This window comes from Rattus norvegicus, chromosome 1 (genome assembly GCF_021556685.1).
Source record: "Rattus norvegicus strain SHRSP/BbbUtx chromosome 1, alternate assembly SHRSP_T2T, whole genome shotgun sequence".
Classification (NCBI taxonomy): Eukaryota; Metazoa; Chordata; class Mammalia; order Rodentia; family Muridae; genus Rattus; species Rattus norvegicus.
Genome location: NC_141534.1, coordinates 36,388,381 through 36,406,821, shown reverse-complemented (window position 1 = coordinate 36,406,821; position 18,441 = coordinate 36,388,381). Strand labels below are relative to the sequence as shown.

The 18,441-nt window shown below is 38.9% G+C and overlaps 1 protein-coding gene across 1 annotated transcript; it reads left to right on the top strand.

The window, feature by feature from the left end:
- The first annotated feature begins 2,158 nt into the window (after window positions 1-2,158).
- On the top strand, window positions 2,159-18,166 carry Zfp748 (zinc finger protein 748). The gene is given in 4 exon segments (NM_001401867.1): window positions 2,159-2,266; window positions 10,772-10,898; window positions 12,066-12,164; window positions 13,903-18,166. Coding segments are annotated over 4 exon segments (2,670 nt in total). The 5' UTR covers window positions 2,159-2,260; the 3' UTR covers window positions 16,341-18,166.
- Window positions 18,167-18,441: the final 275 nt, after the last annotated feature.

The following is an 18,441-nucleotide window of genomic DNA, read 5'->3' as shown; positions in this document are numbered from 1 at the left end:
AATCACTTCTATTAGAAGAGAAGACCTGAAGAACTGATGATCACTGTATACCCCACTATAGGTAGATAGAAAGAAGCTTGTTTACTGTGGTCCAGAATGTTAACTGTGGATAATTATTATGTGCTATCTATTTCAGAAGCCCAGAAGACAGGATTTTGGACATTTTAAGCAGAAAAAAAAATGATAAGATGAGCAAATACGGGGTTGGGGATTTAGCTCAGTGGTAGAGCGCTTGCCTAGAAAGCGCAAAGCCCTGGGTTTGGTCCTCAGCTCCGAAAAAAAAAAAAAGAAAGAAAAAAAAGATGAGCAAATATATTGAAACAGATAAGAAGATTTTGAAAACTATACCTTTAACAATTGTTTCAAAATACCTCATTAATATATAAAATTTCAGAGCTTTTGTCATTTAATCATAGATAGAAAAAGTAACATTACTGCTTTCATAGATTATTTGGGACTTTTATGTGATGTGATGATTAAAAAACTATAATGTAGAAATTTTAAAATAACACAGACTCGTAAGTAGCATCACAAATTAAAATTTTGGGACTTGGCAGACAAAGGCACAGATGCAGTGCTAATGCTGCTTATATTGGGTTAAGTTGGGGCCCCAAAATTATTTTCATGAGAGTTTGCACTTCCACATGAAAGACACTGAGGGACTGTCCCCAGTTAGTTCTGATTGGTAAATAAAGTTGCTGGCAGCCAATGGCTGGGCAAGGCAAAAAGAAGTGGGACTTTTAGGACTCCCAGGCTAGGGACAGCAGAAGGAGAAGTGATCCACTATACTGGGAGAAGGAGGAGAGGAAAGATGCCTGAGAAGCTGCAAGACAGAGAGCATAGCCATCATGTAATAGCTAGGGGATAGCAGCCCAAAAGGCATGCCTGACTGGGTCCACAGCGGCAAAGAGAGAGTATAGGATTTTGTAAGTAATAACTCAGGAATATTGGAGAGAGGTAGATGGAGGGTAGGGAGTGGCCCAGACAGTGTGTGTGTGTGTGTGTGTGTGTGTGTGTGTGTGTGTGTGTGTGTCTGTGTTTCATTCAGGAACTCAGAGCATTGGGGTGGTAGCAAGGAATGCCACTGCCACTGGGATGTATTTAGGTAATGCAATGGGTACTACTATACACAGATATCACAAAGCTTGCTTTTGGAATATACCAAATACATGAATACCTGTATGAGAAAAAAATAAGAGCAAGGGAAGAAGAAATCACAGTGTAAGAGTGACATCTACTGTATTTTAAACATTCAAAGTTATGTCTATACTTGCTGGGATTTTTAAAATGCTTGTAATTCCTTCCTTGTTGTCTCCATTGGCTGCTTAAACTGAGGTCCATCATGTGCTGTCATTACCGAACTCTGTACATGCTCGAAAATCAGACCTCAGCCAGAGCCTCTATATCAGAATCTGCATTTTCAGTGTTTTTTTTTTTTATTTGTGATTGTGTTTATTCTGTTGAGAAGTACCTCTTCCCATATGATGACTTTCTCCTGTGAGATATGTGTATGTTTAGAGTATATAATACAAATATAGGACACCAAATGTATATGTTTCTGTATATGGTCTGATTTTTTTTTGGTTTTTTTTTTTTCATCTTTATTAACTTGATTATTTCTTATTTACATTTTGATTGTTATTCCCCTTCCCGGTTTCTGGGCCAACATCCCCCTAACCCGTCCCCCTCCCCTTCTATATGGGCTTCCCCTCCCCATTCTACCCCCATTCCACCCTCCCCACAACAATCACGTTCACTGGGGGTTCAGTCTTGGCAGGACCAAGGGCTTCCCCTTCCACTGGTGCCCTTACTAGGCTATTCATTGCTACCTATGAGGTTGGAGCCCAGGGTCAGTCCATGTATAGTCTTTGGGTAGTGGCTTAATCCCTGAAAGCTCTGGTTGCTTGGCATTGTTGTTCATATGTGGTCTCGAGCCCCTTCAAGCTCTTCCAGTCCTTTCTCTGAATCCGGGAGTTTTAAAGCAGCCCAATTCCCTATGCCTGTCCCAAGGCAGGGGCAGCTCGAGCTCCCATCCATCCTCACCTGCAGAGGGGGCGATACACAGGAAACAAGCAAGTCACCAGCTTGAGTTCCTGGCGCCTCGTCGCACAGACCTGTGGGAAGTGTAGTCTTCCGCTGTAACGCTTCACAAGGAGCCATTGTGAAAACGGCACTTCCGCATTGCGTCTGCATTAGTGCATTTTCTCGCAAAGTTGGGCGATTCTCTGGTCCTGCTCCGCATTCGGGTTGCATCGCTGACATGGAGGTTGGTCCAGGGTGCCACGCACCCATGCAGGTTGCAGGGACCCTGGGCGGGTCCAGCTCTGAGGAAGCGGAGGAGGGCTGGCCCCGAGGCGGGAAGAACAGACTTGGTGGAGACCTGCTGTTCTAGGCTGGGCCACAGCGCCTGGAAGCCTGTTGGGGCCTGGGAGAGGTCGTGCGGTTGGTGCTGGAAGTGAATGCTCTGTGAGCACAGGAGGCTGCCTTGGTCCACACTGAGCTTCTGTTATAGGGGCTGGATTGTTAGGACAGGAATCAGGAAGTGTGGAAAATCCAGGATTGCTCGGCCAAGCGTGTCAGCTCACAGCCTGCACCTGGAGGTGATGGTGGGCTCACACATTACAGATTGGCTGTGGACTAGTTGGCCCACACCTTCCTTGCTGTTGTCAGTTTTCTCAGGACACCTAGACCAAGTGGAGGTACGATCCCTCCTGTGCTTTATAGTCGATCTAGTACTTTTAGTTTGCGTTGATAGAAGTTTATAAAGTTACTAGTTTCTAAGAACCCAGAGTTTTGCGAGGGAGATTGATGTGTGAGCTGATAGTCTCGTTTTCTTTGGAGCACAGTTAGATTTATGAACTGCTGTTTTAAATAGGAATACTTCATGATCACCTCTGTGACCTGAATCCTCAGCCTAACACTCCCATGTAGACCTAGAATGATTCTCTAAAGAAAAAAACTCTAGTTTTGCACAACAAGAAATTACTGATCCTATACTGTACTAAAGAATAATAACTCATCCAATTCCATTGGGAATTATGATGTCATTAATTCTTACGAGATGGTAATGAAGCTACAAGTGTATCTAGGAATTGACAGTAAACAGACAAAGGTGCTTGAGTTTCTCTGGGAAAGAGAAATAGCTCCGCATACCTGACAGAATGCTTACAAAACTCTCTAATCCATGCTTTTAGTCTGTCATTGTCTACTGTGTAGAACATCTAAAACTGACTGTCACTAGATGTGGTATCTGCATTCCATGATTCTCCTTAAACAGTTCTTCTTGAACTCTTTATCCCAGTATTTATACTGTGTCAAAAGAGTAAAAGATGGGGGGAGGGAGTGTGGGATGGGAGGTGGGGGTTGGAGGGGAAACCGGGAAGGGGGATAACATTTGAAATGTAAATAAACAAAATAAACAAAAACAAAAATTTTTTTAAAGTAAAAGATGAATTTGAAGAGCTTCGGTTCACTCGGGGTCCTGTAGTTTGTACAGGGTAGGCTGCTCAGTCTTTTGTGTGCCTAATTTGTTACACGTCAGTCAAACCAAGTGTTTATGTGCTAGAAACTGACTTATGGCATTAAAAAGTCTACTCATGAGGAACTTGGTGTTTTTAGCAATGGTGGTGGTGATAAACACCTTTAATCACAGCACTGGGGAGGCAGAGACATGTGGATCCCCAAGTTTGAGGCCAACCTGATCTACAGAGCAAGTTACAGGACAGCCAGGGCTACACAAAACACCTGTCACAAACAAAACATGGTATTAAAAAAAAAAAAAAAAAAAACAAGTGTTATTAAGCTTTCCTAGAATAGCCACTCGAACAATATCGAAGTCAGTTAAGGTGAACAGACATTGGGTCTCGTTAATTTCACTGCATTTTTTTTTTCTCTTAAGTCTTGTATGACCACCATGCTCATGTATCAGAATTTTCTGTGGATTTTGTAACTATAATTAAAATACAGATACTTCCCAGTAAATGTCGCCAATCTGTAGGAACATCACTGTTTTCATTGCCTTATGCATCAAAGCTCTTACAATGCATAGATGCAGGAGCATGCTCCCTTACAATGTGCAGACCCTTCATGTAGGCATAATTTTAAGTAAGCGCACCTGCAATTGCAGCATATTCTGAGGTGTAACCCTGCCATTGGAAATTTGGGAGGTAGAAGTAGGAAATCGGGAGTTCACAGTTTCACTCTGCTTAGAAAGTTTAAGGTCAGCCTAGGTGAAATGAGCCTTGTGAAAAATATTTTAAAATAGTAGTTTATGGATACGCTAAATACATTTTATGGCCCCTGTCATCTGACTTAGCACCAGCAACCAGACAGAAACCCATCCAACCGACACTTTGCTGATTTTCAAAATTTCTACATGTGGTGGAGAAGTTCTTTTGACTGTTTGGCCTGGAATTTAATATTTTTTCACTAACGTGCTTTTGTTAATTTCAGTTCATTTCTGTTATGACTTCGTAGTGCGTTCTTCTGTTCTTTCCTGGAGTCTTCCAATCTGCTCCTTTCCATGCCATCTGAGACATCCATCATTTCCCAGTTTTCTACTGCAATCAATGTAGCCTTCCAGTGTTTACACTCCTCTGTCTGTCTATGGAGCTTGGATGACTTGCCCAGGATTTGCACAACAGGTTCAACTGTGTGTGGAACATTTTCTTATACTTAGCCTGAACATCATTGTAGCTCTGCATGTGGATAATGACAACTGCGTTCTCTGTGGGTCACATTCAACCAGTAAGCTGCTAAAGTGAGTTTCTTCTTCCTCTTTGGGTGAGGAATTCAGACTCCCATGATGTGCAGTTTTGCCTTTTCCTATAAGGCTCTTTTGTTTGTATTCTAATGTTTGTGCAAGTAAAGATAAGAGGGAAGGAGTTACTCATTTTAGAAACTCACATATAGTGACCATTGTTGTGTTAGACATGTTGTTCTTGGGAAAACTCCAAAAGGAAACTTTGTGGGATGATGATGTTCATTTTCTGGTGATCTGTGAGACATATGTTGGGTAACATGGAGAGAAGATACAGAAGTTATATGTGTAGACTTGAATGGGAGACAGAAACATGCAAAGAGTGAAAAACATGAAGCACAGATTTTTAGCATTTTCTCCTTTTGGTTTATAAATATTTCCATTCTTGAGTCTATCTGTAGTTGTTCTCAAATGCAGTGACATATTTTGAGTTGAAAAGTATGAGTCAGATGGTTTGGCAGACTTTTTCAAAGACATACAACTATTATCTTCTATGAGGTGGCTAAATAAAAATTAAACGGATGAGCTTCTCAGCCTCAGCTGTTTACAGGATGGGCTGCACTTAATATTTCTTTAGGAACAAGTAGTAACATTGTACTGAATATTTAAAACCACTGGTAGATTTGTAAATTGAACATACAGAGCAAAACATGTGTTGTTTACTTGGAATACATATTTTAGAAGCATATTAGTTTGCAAGTAAATAACACTTATGGTCTCCCCTACCATGTCCAATGTTCCAAATAGGCACTCTTAAGTTATATTATTATAAGATGTGTTGGCTAAAAACAAGAATTACTGATTGCTGCATGTTATGACATCCATGTGGGGTCAAAAGCTGGGCCAGAGACCTGTGGGTTGGCTACTTTCTCACACTTTGTTGTGGTTTTAAGGCAACATGTTCTTTTTTTTTTTTTTTTTTTTAAAGATTTATTTATTTATTATATATAAGTACACTGTAGCTGTCTTCAGATACACCAGAAGAGGGCATCAGATCTCTTTACAGATGGTTGTGAGCCACCATGTGGTTGCTGGGAATTGAACTCATGACCTCTGGAAGAGCAGTCGGGTGCTCTTAACCGCTGAGCCATCTCTCCAGCCCCCAAGGCAACATGTTCTTTAATCCATAGATATTCTGTGTCCAAAAGGGAGTCACTAGTAGCTAGAAGCTAATTGGGAATCCAGTCTTCTATTTGCACCTAGCTTTTACTTCCCCATAAGCTCCTGCTAGTCAGGACTGTTCGGTTTCAACAAAGGAATGTCTTTTAGGGACACATTCATGGTGTGCAAGAGTTCTCGGACTTCTACTTTTCTCTATTCTATTGGTCCAGGCTTGTGTCTAGGACCAGCCTCCATTCAAAAGAAGGGAAGTTAAATTTCACAACCTGGCCTATGCCATCTCACAGGTAAAGAAAGTAGAAAATGTGTTTCTTGTCTCTCACGTTATAAAGATGCTTTTACCAGAGTCTACTTTCTTCAGAGTGACTGGGTCAGGTGGCATGTGTCTTTAACCCCAACACTTGGAAGGAAAAGGTAGGCCAGCCTCATCTACATTATGAGTTCCATGACCTCCAGGTCCATTTTAAGACCTTGCCTCAAAAAAAAAAAAAAAAAACCCTGCAAGGGAGGGAGTTGGTGGGGGACTGGGTTTAGCGACTTTTTATCATTCTACTAGTGACTTGCAAGTCTGTCTGCTGACATCCTCCTCCTTGCAGTTTCCCTCTGCTGCTTTGACTGTTTGTAATGCATAAGTTTCTCCTCATTCCAACTCTCCCACAGGCTCCGGTTTTTGTTCTGTTGACTTCTCTGCTCTCCAGGTCTGTTAGGGACCAACTTGGTCTGTGTATCCATGCTTTTCTTGTTCTTTTCCTTCCACCCTGTGTGACACAACATCCCTCAGCTTCCCTGCTATCTCTGCTGAGGTAAACTGTTAAGGATTTTACAGACACACCTCCTGGGTAAAGGAGCTGTTGTTTTCCTGCTCCTGTTAGAACTCTTTTCTTTTCTTTTTTTTTTTTTTTTTTACTATTTTCTAATCAAGAATATATTTTCTGCACACTAAGCAATATCATTTAGAAGAACAATTAGTAAAATCTGAACAGCAAAGACAATGAAACTTTGCTTTAACATTTTCTTTCAGGGAGAAGACACCACACTTCAACCTAAGGAAAACACTTTGCAGTCCAGGTCCTTTATTTCCTTTGTATACATTAGGCCATGAATTTGTATGGAATGGGCTCCAGCAGCTCAGGCTCCTTTCCGTTAGTCCTCACAAAGTGGGCGCTTCAGCTGAACCCAGGTGCCCTTCCCTTTGGCTTCCTTTTTCTTCTGATCATTGTCCTTCACCTGCTTCAGGAAGCCGTCTCTGCTCTTTGAGTGCTTGATGTGCTCAGTCTGCACATTGATCCTCTTGGCCAGAATCTTGCTTTTAACTTGCTTGTTTACAATGATACCCACGGCATGCTGGGTGACATTGTAGACTCTTCCGGTTTTGCCGTGGTAACACTTAATGCGGCATTCCTTTTTGAATAGTGCCCATTCCCTTGATGTCTACAATATCACCTTTCTTGTAGATTCGCATGTATGTGGCCAAAGGAACAACTCCATGTTTCCTAATAGGTCTAGAGAACATATACCGAGTACCTCTCCTCTTTCCTTTTGTGTTCGTCATCTTGGTGAGTTACTGGAAGATGGCTGCCCTGGCGGAAAGCCAGAACTCTTGCATGCACAGCTTGCTTCGTCTTCTTGAATTTCTTCAGTGTTACCTAGACTGGCATTTGTTGGAAGTTTTAGTTTCCATCACTTATTTTACACAGTGTAAGTTTAAATACCACATTTCTTAAAATGTAATTTTTTTCCTTTTTTATTTGCTTTTTTTTTTTTTTTTAAAGAGACCTCTTCGTATCTCACAGACTAGCTTTAAACTCCCTATGCAGATGAGGCTGCCCTTGAACACCTGGTATCCCTGCCTATACCATCCAAGAACTAAGATTACAAACATGTAACACCATTCTGATTTTGTCCTCTTTTTTTATTCTATGTAGAGTGTTCCATAAATACTTTACAGGATCTCTTCAGGGTCGTCCCCCCCCCCCCCAGTCCTTTCTTTTACTTTCTTCTTTATATTATTTTCTTTCCTTATTGAATCTGTTTGTATATGTAGGACCACATATCATGCTATGCTTATGTAGGGGCAGAGTTTAAGAAACACTGTACCTTGTTACTAGGGACCCACTTGAGGTCCTTACAGTGCACTCCAAGCACCTTTACCTGCTGAGTCTCCCCACAGGTCTTCCATGTTCTTAGTGTCTTTTTTTCATGCTTTTCTGGCAGCTTCCTCTTTGCTGAGGCATCCTTCCTCCTGCCAGACTTTTTCTAGTGTTTGGAGCTCCTTTGTTATTTGCCATTCAATATGGCATTTTCAGCTGTGTCACTGTGCTTCTCATAGTTTATTGCATGGTGGTTTCCGATATTCTTGTTACATATGGAGTGATTATCGTGCCTTTTTATTTAGTTGTTTGAATTCTTTAGATTATTAACATGGGTAGGCATCTTTGGGATGTTTTGTTTTTCCTTTGTCTGATCCATGTTTCCTATCTGTATTCCTTATAGTACTTATTTTTATTTGGCCTTTGGGAATAACAGTGACCACCCATCTTGAGTTAGAATGTATAGGACCTTCAAATGTCTTGTAAGAAATTAGAAGCCTTTCTGTAGCGGTGAATTGTTAATCCGCTCTGGCTCTCAGTGGGTAATGGCACCTCTTTACCACCTGTAGGAGCTCTCTGGATTCTAGAATTAAAGACACACATACGCAGTGCTATTTTTAATATGCCTTATTAGCTCAATGGCTGGACACTTCCAAACCTTCCCATGGCTAGCACACACTCCCCTCTGGTATTCCTTAGTTAACATTTTTTTAAATCTATATTTCATCTCTGCTACCTCAGACCCAATCGGGGGAGTGGCCCCTGGAGCCACTTTCCCGGGTTCTTATATATCGGCAGACTCTTAACGTTAATCTCTCTGCTTCCTTGTTATGGCATGGTCTGCCCTACCCACTCTCATAACAGAATCCGTCTTCTTCTCCCCTGCATTTCTTGCCCAGGAATCCTAAAAGTCGTACCTCTTTCATTCTGTCCTACCACTGGGCATTGGCAACTTTATTTCCCAATCAGAGCCAACTGGGGACAGGCTTCCTTTAGCCTAGGTATAGGACATTGTAAACAGGATTTTTTGGCTAGCATAACTAGCATCTGTGTCTTTCATTCGAGAATCCAGAGAGCTCTGGCAGGTGACTAGAAGAGCCATCACCCTGCAGGATTAACATCCTGAGAAAGGAGCTAGGAAATTGGAGGCTATCTTCCCAACTCTGCCTTGCAGGCTCACTTAAGAAAAGCAAAGGATCATGGCTTTTCCTGAATCACTAAGTGTAGCTTGTATGTATGAAGATACATGGCATCCATGCAGGGAATTTATAAAGGGGAATTATTAAGAGAATGTTGACAAGTCAATCTAAAAAAAATTATAAGTAACTGGAAATGAGGAATCAACTATCTCATTCTTATTCTTAAACACTTGTCTAAGTGCTGTCATGTCATTAAACAAATGTCATTAAAAAGAACAAAAGTGCCATCCTCATGTGATGCAGGCTCTGCACAGTTGCCCATTTTCTGTTGTCAGAGCCACATAGACTTTCTAAAGCTTTTCTGTGGTTTCTTTCTACCATCACTAGTGCCACAGCAAGGGTAAATATTATTTTACTATATTTGTTTTCTTGACCCTTGAGCTTCCCTGTACTCATTTCAGTTGCAAAACTAATCTCAGAATTCTTTTGGTATAAGTGCTTAAATTTTACTTTATATTTCTTTTTCTATAATTTTGAGTTTGTCCAAGTGTGGCTGAAATCTAAATTCTATAATTTACTTGATTTTTTGACAATGACATTTGTGGTGCACATGTTTATAATCTTTCAGTCACACAAAACAATGAAATGCTACAACTTGGGTCAATATAGAAGAGAGTGAAAATTATTATTTCAGATACAGAAAGATAAAAAATCACATGACCTCAAACATAGGTTGAGTCTTAAGAATTTTAACTTACAGAAGTTGGAGAAATAATGATTTTTGCCCATCAGGAAAGGGAGGCCGAAAATATTGGTCAGTCAGTGCTCTTATACAGTTAAATAGAAGAAGCTTAATAGTAAATGTTGCCCAGAATGGTAAGTATAAGTCACCATTTTGTAGTACATATCATAGAAGATTAGAAGACATATTTGGCTTGGTTGGGTTTTTTTGTTGTTGTTGTTGGGTTTTTTTTGTTTGTTTGTTGTGAGACAGGTTCTATGTGGTGCTGGCTGCCCTAGAACTTGCTGTATAAATCAGGTTCACCTGGAACTCATAGAGATCACCTGCCTCTGCCTCCCAAGTTCTGAAATTAAAGACATGCATTACAACACCTGACCGAAGAACTGTGGACTTTTTAAACTTAATAACATTAAGTGTTCAAGGAAATGACCATTTAAAAGTTGATATAAAGACAATGATGAGTCTACCTATAGCAGAATACCCCTTTAAACATGTAAATCTGTGATTTTCTATTATCTAGCTATGGAACAAAAGGAATAATGTACTGCTGTCATTGACCATTTGAGAACTTTTTTTAATGAGATGAAAGCAATCCAACACTAAAATGTAAAAATAATTAAATAAGGGAGAATAGTAATTAGAATCACAAATTATAATTCTTAAAATTCAGCAGATAAAGTTGTCAGGATTTCAAAGGCTGCATTATGAATATGGTAAACACATGAATACATGCTTAAGAAAGATAAACACATGGTAGAAAAGGAGAAGTGAAAGAATGAGAGTGATACCTAGTTATTTTAAATATTAACAAAATGTTGTTATTGCTATACTTCCTCAGAATGTATTCATAGGTACAACATGCTTATTGGTATTTATATTGTTAGTTACTATTATAATCTGATATTGATTGTCCTTATTTCAGGAAATGCTGTCATTCAGGGATGTAGCCATTGATTTCTCTGCAGAGGAGTGGGAATGTCTGGACCCTGCTCAATGGAATCTGTACAGAGATGTGATGCTGGAGAATTATAGCAACCTTGTGTTCCTGGGTAAGGATCACTTCCGTCAGTAAATTCTTGTGTGTGTGTGTGTGTGTGTATGTGTGTATTGTATAAAGTATCTAAAAATCCCTGCCTTTGGATATTGAGTTCCCCAATGAAAGGCACACGCATAGCCTTTATATTTGTAATAAGCTCTAAGCAGCACCGTAGCTGGGCAGCTGCCTACCCTCCATGCTGTTAGAATCCACTATCCTATCGATAGCCCCAAGTTATTACTTATTATTTAGGATATTCCATCTGGGCTGTTCCTAACTCTTAACTGGGCAGCCCTCAGGGCCATGCTCTCTTGACCCTTAACCCATGGTAGCTTCTGCTGCCACCTCTCCTGCATGTTCTTCTTCCTTCTGGTCCACCTCTCCCCACAAGCCTGAGAAACTTAAACCCCATCCATGTCTCTTATACCCAGCTGTTGACTGTTAGCATCTTTACTTACCCATTAGAAGTCACTTGTGGCCAGGGTCACTCAGCATCTTACGTGCAGACTTTCTGGGACAACCCGTCTTGGGGACCCCAAAGTAACATTAAAATACAAACAACATTAGGCCAACCCACTTCATATGTGTATGGGTTTGTTGTTGTTTATTTTGTACTTTGAGCCAGGCTCTCTCTTTGCCATCTTGGCTGTCTCTTTGTAGACCAGACTGGCTTGAATTCAGAGACCCTTCTGCCTCTGCCTCTCAAGTGCCAGTATTAAGTGCCACCAGGCCTGGCTCATAGTGAATTCTTAATTCAAGGTGAATATTAAATTTATTTCATAAAAAATTTCATGGGAGCTTGTATTTTCCAACAGTGAGGTTTATGGGCCTTCATCCAGGGAGAACTTAGGAGATTGTTGATGTAACTAAGATAATTGTTTTTCCTTTTTGTGTTTTTAACCTGGCTGTTTCTTAGAAGTATCCTTTACTCTGGTGGTAATGTTCACAAGCACAAGGCATATCCTTAATTTTTTTTTTTTTTGTTCTTTTTTTTTTTTTCGGAACTGGGGACCGAACCCAGGGCCTTATATCCTTAATTTTTAATATTTTTTCTCATAAATGAAGGAAATGATGTTCAGTATATCCTCCCCATGCCCACAATAGCAGAATCCTGGAATAGACATGTTATTTCCCAGGTGAATAGCACACAATCAATCTTATGCCTTTTTCCCACAAACAGGTCTTGCTTTCTCTAAGCCATACCTGGTCACATTTCTGGAGCAAAGACAAGAGCCTTCAGATGAGAAGAAACAAGTAGGAGCCACCACCATGCACCCAGGTATGTAAGAATGAGGGAGGTCAGAGGACAAAGTGAGGTCAGAAATCCAACAGAAAGCCAGACTCTACCATATGCATTGAGATGTTATGTTGTAATGGAAATCAAAGTAGTTCCATTTATGTATTCATTCATTTTTATCAGAAGGCATCTATTTTATGATGCTTCCTAGGTCTCTAAGCTTTATTTACCCCTCCAGATGACACTGCTTTTGTTTACAGTGACTGACAAAGTTTGTCATTTTGCTGAGAATCTGCCTGTCAACGGAATTTTGACTGTTTCTTATACTTTTGAAAATGTGTACATGTGTTGTACATGTGTTTAAAGACATGTATGTGAAGCCATCATAATATAATATAATCACAAATATATTTCTTTTCATCACTTACGTGAATAGTAATTGAAATCCTTTTTTTAAACGTTATAATGATTATAATTTATTCTCAAAGTTTTCTCTTACATACTCAGTGTTACTGATTTAAAATACATATCCGTTGTGGATATATTTTATAGGTTGAAACTTTATATGTCCAAAAGAGTGTTTTTAATAGTTGACCAATTGTTTTTCAGAATTGAGTGGGTTCAAGATTCTCTTTTCATTAATTTACAAGTTTATTTTTGCATTATGGAAGTCTAGGTTGTTTAAAATAATTTGTTTATATGTAAGCTATGTGTTTTTGTGGATAGAGTATACAATACTAAACACTTTAGCATAAATCAGTGAGCTCTGGTTCCATGAGCAACAGAACCAGGTGTTTCTACTTCATGTGTTAGGATGAGTCTTGTATATAATTTCTTCACTGGTTATTGTAAGATTATGTTATCTTTTTAACCAAATTTTCTTAGAATTTAGGCTAATTTTGTTATCTAGACTTTGATTAATATGTCCCTCCAGCAGGCATTCTATCATTACAGTGTTTTGTTTTTTTTTTTCTTTTCATAATATGATTCAGATTTTCTTGTGAAAATACAACCTAGAGCTTCCTGACTTCTTGAAATATAATACTTATGATATTATGGAGAGTCTAATTATCATGCAATATATATTTTGTGTCTTCTAAATTAAAACTATATTTGGGATATAAAGTATGTATTTCTACATTCTTTCAACCTCAGAAATCACCACTAATATTTTTTGTATTTAGCTAATTATTTTTATGTATGCCTGATCATAAATTTATCTTTAATGGGCTCATTTCTGTTAATGTCCTTAAGAAAATTCCCATTATTATTATTTTTTAAAGATTTAAGTATTTATTTTATGTATATGAAAACACTGTAGCTGCCTTCAGACACACCAGGAGAGGGCATCAGATCCCATTACAGATGGTTGTGAGCCACAATGTGGTTGCTGGGATTTGAACTCACGACCTCTGCAAGAGCAGTCAGTCAGTCAGTGCTCTTAACCTCTAAGCCATCTCTCCAGCCCAAGAATTCCCATTATTATTAATGGTATGACTTTCTTTGCTATTTAACTGTAGTAATATTTCATTATTTCTGTGTTATATTTGATCTTCTTCTTATTTCAGTGGAAATTTAGATTGTTTCTATTTACTGCATTTTCAAATTACACTGCTGTGAACATAGGTGTGGGAATTTGTAACCTCATTTACCTATGTAAATATGATTAATGGTCTGCATATTAAAGATAAGCATTATAAATTTTATAACATGTACAAAAGCAACATAAATATGTATGAAAAACTTACTGTTTATTTATATCTCAACTTTTACTTACCAGATATAAAACCATATAAATGTAAAGACTGTGGCAAAGCCTGTGATTGGAACTCACTCCTTCTTGAACATCAGAGAACCAATCCAGGAGAGAATGCCTACAAGTGTGAAGAATGTGGTAAGGCTTCTGGTTCTTGCTCAGTACTTTCTGAACACCGTATAATTGATACAGAAGAGAAAGCCTACAAGTGTGAAGAATGTGGCAAAGTCATGTGTACGTGCTCAGGAAATTCTAGCTACCGGAGAATTTGTATTGGAGAAAACCCCTACAAGTGTGAAGAATGTGGAAAAGCCTTTTCTACTTATTCGTATCTTGCTCAGCATGAGGTAGAGCACACTGGACAGAAATTTTATAACTGTGAAGAATGTGGGAAAATGTTTTATTTTCCTTCTCACCTTACAGAACATCAGAAAATTCATTCTCAAGAGAATCTCTTTAAGATTGAAGTGTGTAGCGAGATCTTTTGTGCTCCCATAGAACTTTCTAAAGACCAGACCTTTTGTACTGAAGAGAAGCCCTACAGGTATGAAGAATATGTTAAGGCTTTTAGTGCTTGCTCATTACTTTCTGAACACCCGAGAATTCATCCAGGAGAGAAAGCCTTCAAGTGTGAAGAATGTGGCAATGCCTTTTGCACACTCCATTCAGTATCTAAAGTGAACATTCATTGTGAAGTGAAATCCTACAAGTGTGAAGAATGTGGGAAAGCCTTTGCTAGTCATCTTTCCCTGATTCAGCATAAAATAGGGCATACTCGAGAGAAACCTTATCAGTGTGAAGAATGTGGGAAAATGTTTTACTGTTCTTCGAACCTTAAGCAGCATCAAATAACTCATTCTCAAGAGAAACCCTACAAGTGTGAAGTATGTGGCAAGGTCTTTAGAACTTGCTGGCAACTTTCTAAACACCTGAGAATTCATTCTGGAGAGAAACCATACAAGTGTGAGGAATGTGGCAAAGCCTTTTATACTCTCTCATACCTTACTCAGCACAAGTTAGGTCACACTGGGGAGAAACCTTACAAATGTGAGGAATGTGGCAAAACCTTTTACTACCCTTCAGTCCTTAAAGAACACCTAGCAATTCATTCTGGAGAGAAACCATACAGGTGTGATGAATGTGGCAAGGAATTCTGTACTCGATCAGGACGTTCTAGACACCAGAGAATTCATACTGGAGAGAAACCCTACAAGTGTGAGCAATGTGGAAAGGCCTTTTCTACTCATTCATACCTTTCTCATCACAAGATAGTTCACACTGGACATAAACCCTATAAGTGTGAAGAATGTGGCAAAAAGTTTTACTATCCTTCTCGCCTTAAGGAACATCAAAGGATTCATTCACAAGAGAATCCTTACAAGTGTGAAATATGTGGCAAAGCCTTTCACACTTACTCATACTTTACTCAGCACAAATTAGGTCACACTGGGGAGAAACCTTACAAATGTGAGGAATGTGGCAAAACCTTTTACTATCCTTCAATCCTTAAGGAACACCTAGTAATTCATTCTGGAAAGAAACCATACAGGTGTGATGAATGTGGCAAGGATTTTTGTACTCGCTCAGGACATTCTAGACACCAAAGAATTCATACTGGAGAGAAACCCCACAAGTGTGAAGTATGTGGAAAAGTCTTTTCTACTCATTCATACCTTACTCAGCACAAGGTAGTCCACTCTGGAGAGAAGCCCTACAGGTGTGAGGAGTGTGGCAAAAAGTTTTACTATCCTTCTCGCCTTAAGGAACATCAAAGAGTTCATTCTCAAGGGAATCCTTACAAGTGTGAAATATGTGGCAATGTTTTTTGTACTCCCAAAGGACTTTCTAAACACCAGAGATTTCATATGGGAGAAAAACCCTACAAGTGTGAAGAATGCGGAAAAATGTTTTACTATCCTTCTCGCCTTAAGGAACATCAAAGAATTCATTCTCAAGAGAATCCTTACAAGTGTGAAATATGTGGCAAAGCCTTTTACACTCACTCATATCTTACTCAGCACAAGTTAGGTCACACTGGGGAGAAACCTTACAAATGTGAGGAATGTGGTAAAACCTTTTACTATCCTTCAATCCTTAAGGAACACTTAGCAATTCATTCTGGAAAGAAACCATACAAATGTGATGAATGTGGCAAGGACTTTTGCACTCGCTCAGGACGTTCTAGACACCAGAGAATTCATACTGGAGAGAAACCCTATAAGTGTGAGCAATGTGGAAAGGCCTTTTCTACTCATTCATACCTTTCTCAACACAAAGTAGTCCACTCTGGAGAGAAGCCCTACAAGTGTGAGGAGTGCGGCAAAATGTTTTACTATCCTTCTCGCCTTAAGGAACATCAAAGGATTCATTCTCAAGAGAATCCCTACAAGTGTGAAGTGTGTGGCAAAGTCTTAAGTGCTCACTTAGAACTTGTTTCCCACCTGAGTATTCACTCTAGATAAAACCCTAGAACTGGGAAGGGTATGGAAATGCTTTTTAACTCATCCATCCTTACCTCACAACAAATCCTGAACAGAATTCTTAACCATGTAAAGAATGGCAAAATGTCTGCTATCCTCCAAACCTTAAGCCTCTTGGAGGGAAATCACTCTCTTGTGAGTGAGGACTGTAACAAGGTCTTTTGCTCTCACTTAGGACTTTGTAAACATCAAAAGAATCATACTAGTAAGAAAGACCACAAATGTGAGAAAGCTTCTACTAAACTTTTTAACCTTACTCAGCACAAGGTAGTGCTTTCTGTTCAGAAACACTATACAAGTGGATATGCTGGAAAATTCTTTACTCTTAAAATATAAATGAACAGAGTTCATTCTCAAGAGAGACCTTACAAGTGTGAAAGGTGTGCTTTTGGTTATTCAACACAATTGGATTCATAGTAAAAAGAAACCAAATCCTTGGGAAGAATGTGACAAGTGCTATACTAATCAACACTTTCTAACTTCCTTAAAGTTTATACTGGGGAAAAACACTACAAATGTGAACAAATAGACAAGGCTTTTAAATGCTCTTCATAGAGTAACACAAAAGTATTGGTACTGAAGAACAACCTTATCCTGGTAAAATGTATTATGAAGATCTCATTCATCATTCAGTACTTGGTGAATGTCATAATATTCACACTTGAGAGAATCTCTACAAATGTGCAAAATATAGCCAGGTGTTTAGCTATAGTTTGCCACTGTATTAGCATGAAAGAATTAGTACTCCAAAAACACACACACACACACACACACACACACACACTCTTATAGCAAGGCCTTTACCTATTTTTCATACTTTAATTATCCTCAGAAACTTCATACTGGAGAAAAAGTACATACAGATAATGTGTCAAACTTTTAAATAATATTTCAAGTCTCTGTCAACACCAAAGAATTCAATAAGCTTCACTGTTCGACTTCACATCTCTCTGCATTTTCTAAGGAAAGCCCAACTGTGTGGTTATTTGGATCAGACTAACTTACAGATGTGTCCATTGAGACATTTTCTTGGATGTTGATTGATGCCCAGGACAGGTGACCCTGAGTGACTGAGAATTCTGGCCACCAAAAATCAGAGGGAGCAAGCCAGTAAGCAGAATTCCTCAATGGTTTCTACGTTAGATCCTATCTCAAGGTTTTTGAACTCTCATCCTGGCTGAGGTGGTTGATTAATTCCTAAGCTGAAATAAACCCTTTCCTCTCTTATTTCTTAGTCATGGCGTTTATCACAGCAACAGAAGTCAAAGTTAGACAGCAATGAATACGGGAAAGCTTTTCTCTTTATATCTTAGTTATCACCAGTCTTCACACTGGAAAGAATGTCACAGTGTCTTTTTATTTATTTATTTTTTTGTAATGGAAAATTAGACTCCTAGCATCAGCTAAGAACATATGAGTCCTATAGCAGAAACGTCTATTAGCTGTAATCTACGTATTCTTTTAAGCAATGTATTCTCAAGATTTATTGATTAATTGCTCTTTTAACTATAAATGTTTCCTGAAACTGTTGCCATGTTGTCAGACTGTACCTGGATAATCTGAATCTGGATTCCTGAGCCATGCCTTGTGTGGCATATCCCCCCGCCCCTTTGGGTCCTCCAATTGTAAGTAATCCTTCCCCTTTGGTCTGTAAGAAAACTAACTCACCAACTTGGGCTGTAGTGAAATCCTAAGATGGTATGTCATGGGCCCCTTTGTAGTGACTAGGCATTTGTTTATGTCTAGAGATAGCTAAATTAACACATGTCATTCAGATTTGGCTCCAAAATAAACAAGGTCTTATCCCCTTTTAGGTGAGAACTGTAGTTTTTGTCTAATGACACACAATTCCTGTTTTAGAGCCATAGTAAAGTAGGGACACAATCCACACATACTCATTCAGAAGTTAGGATGGATTTAGTTATTGGATACTTCATCAAATATTAATCATTGTAATTGCAGTTCTTACTTGATTATTTGCATATATTCAAAAGGCTTATAAATACTGAATTTATTTAAAAGAAAAAGAGACAATATCAAACCTTTCATAGCAACATAATTTACAATTGTTCCTTTAATCTTT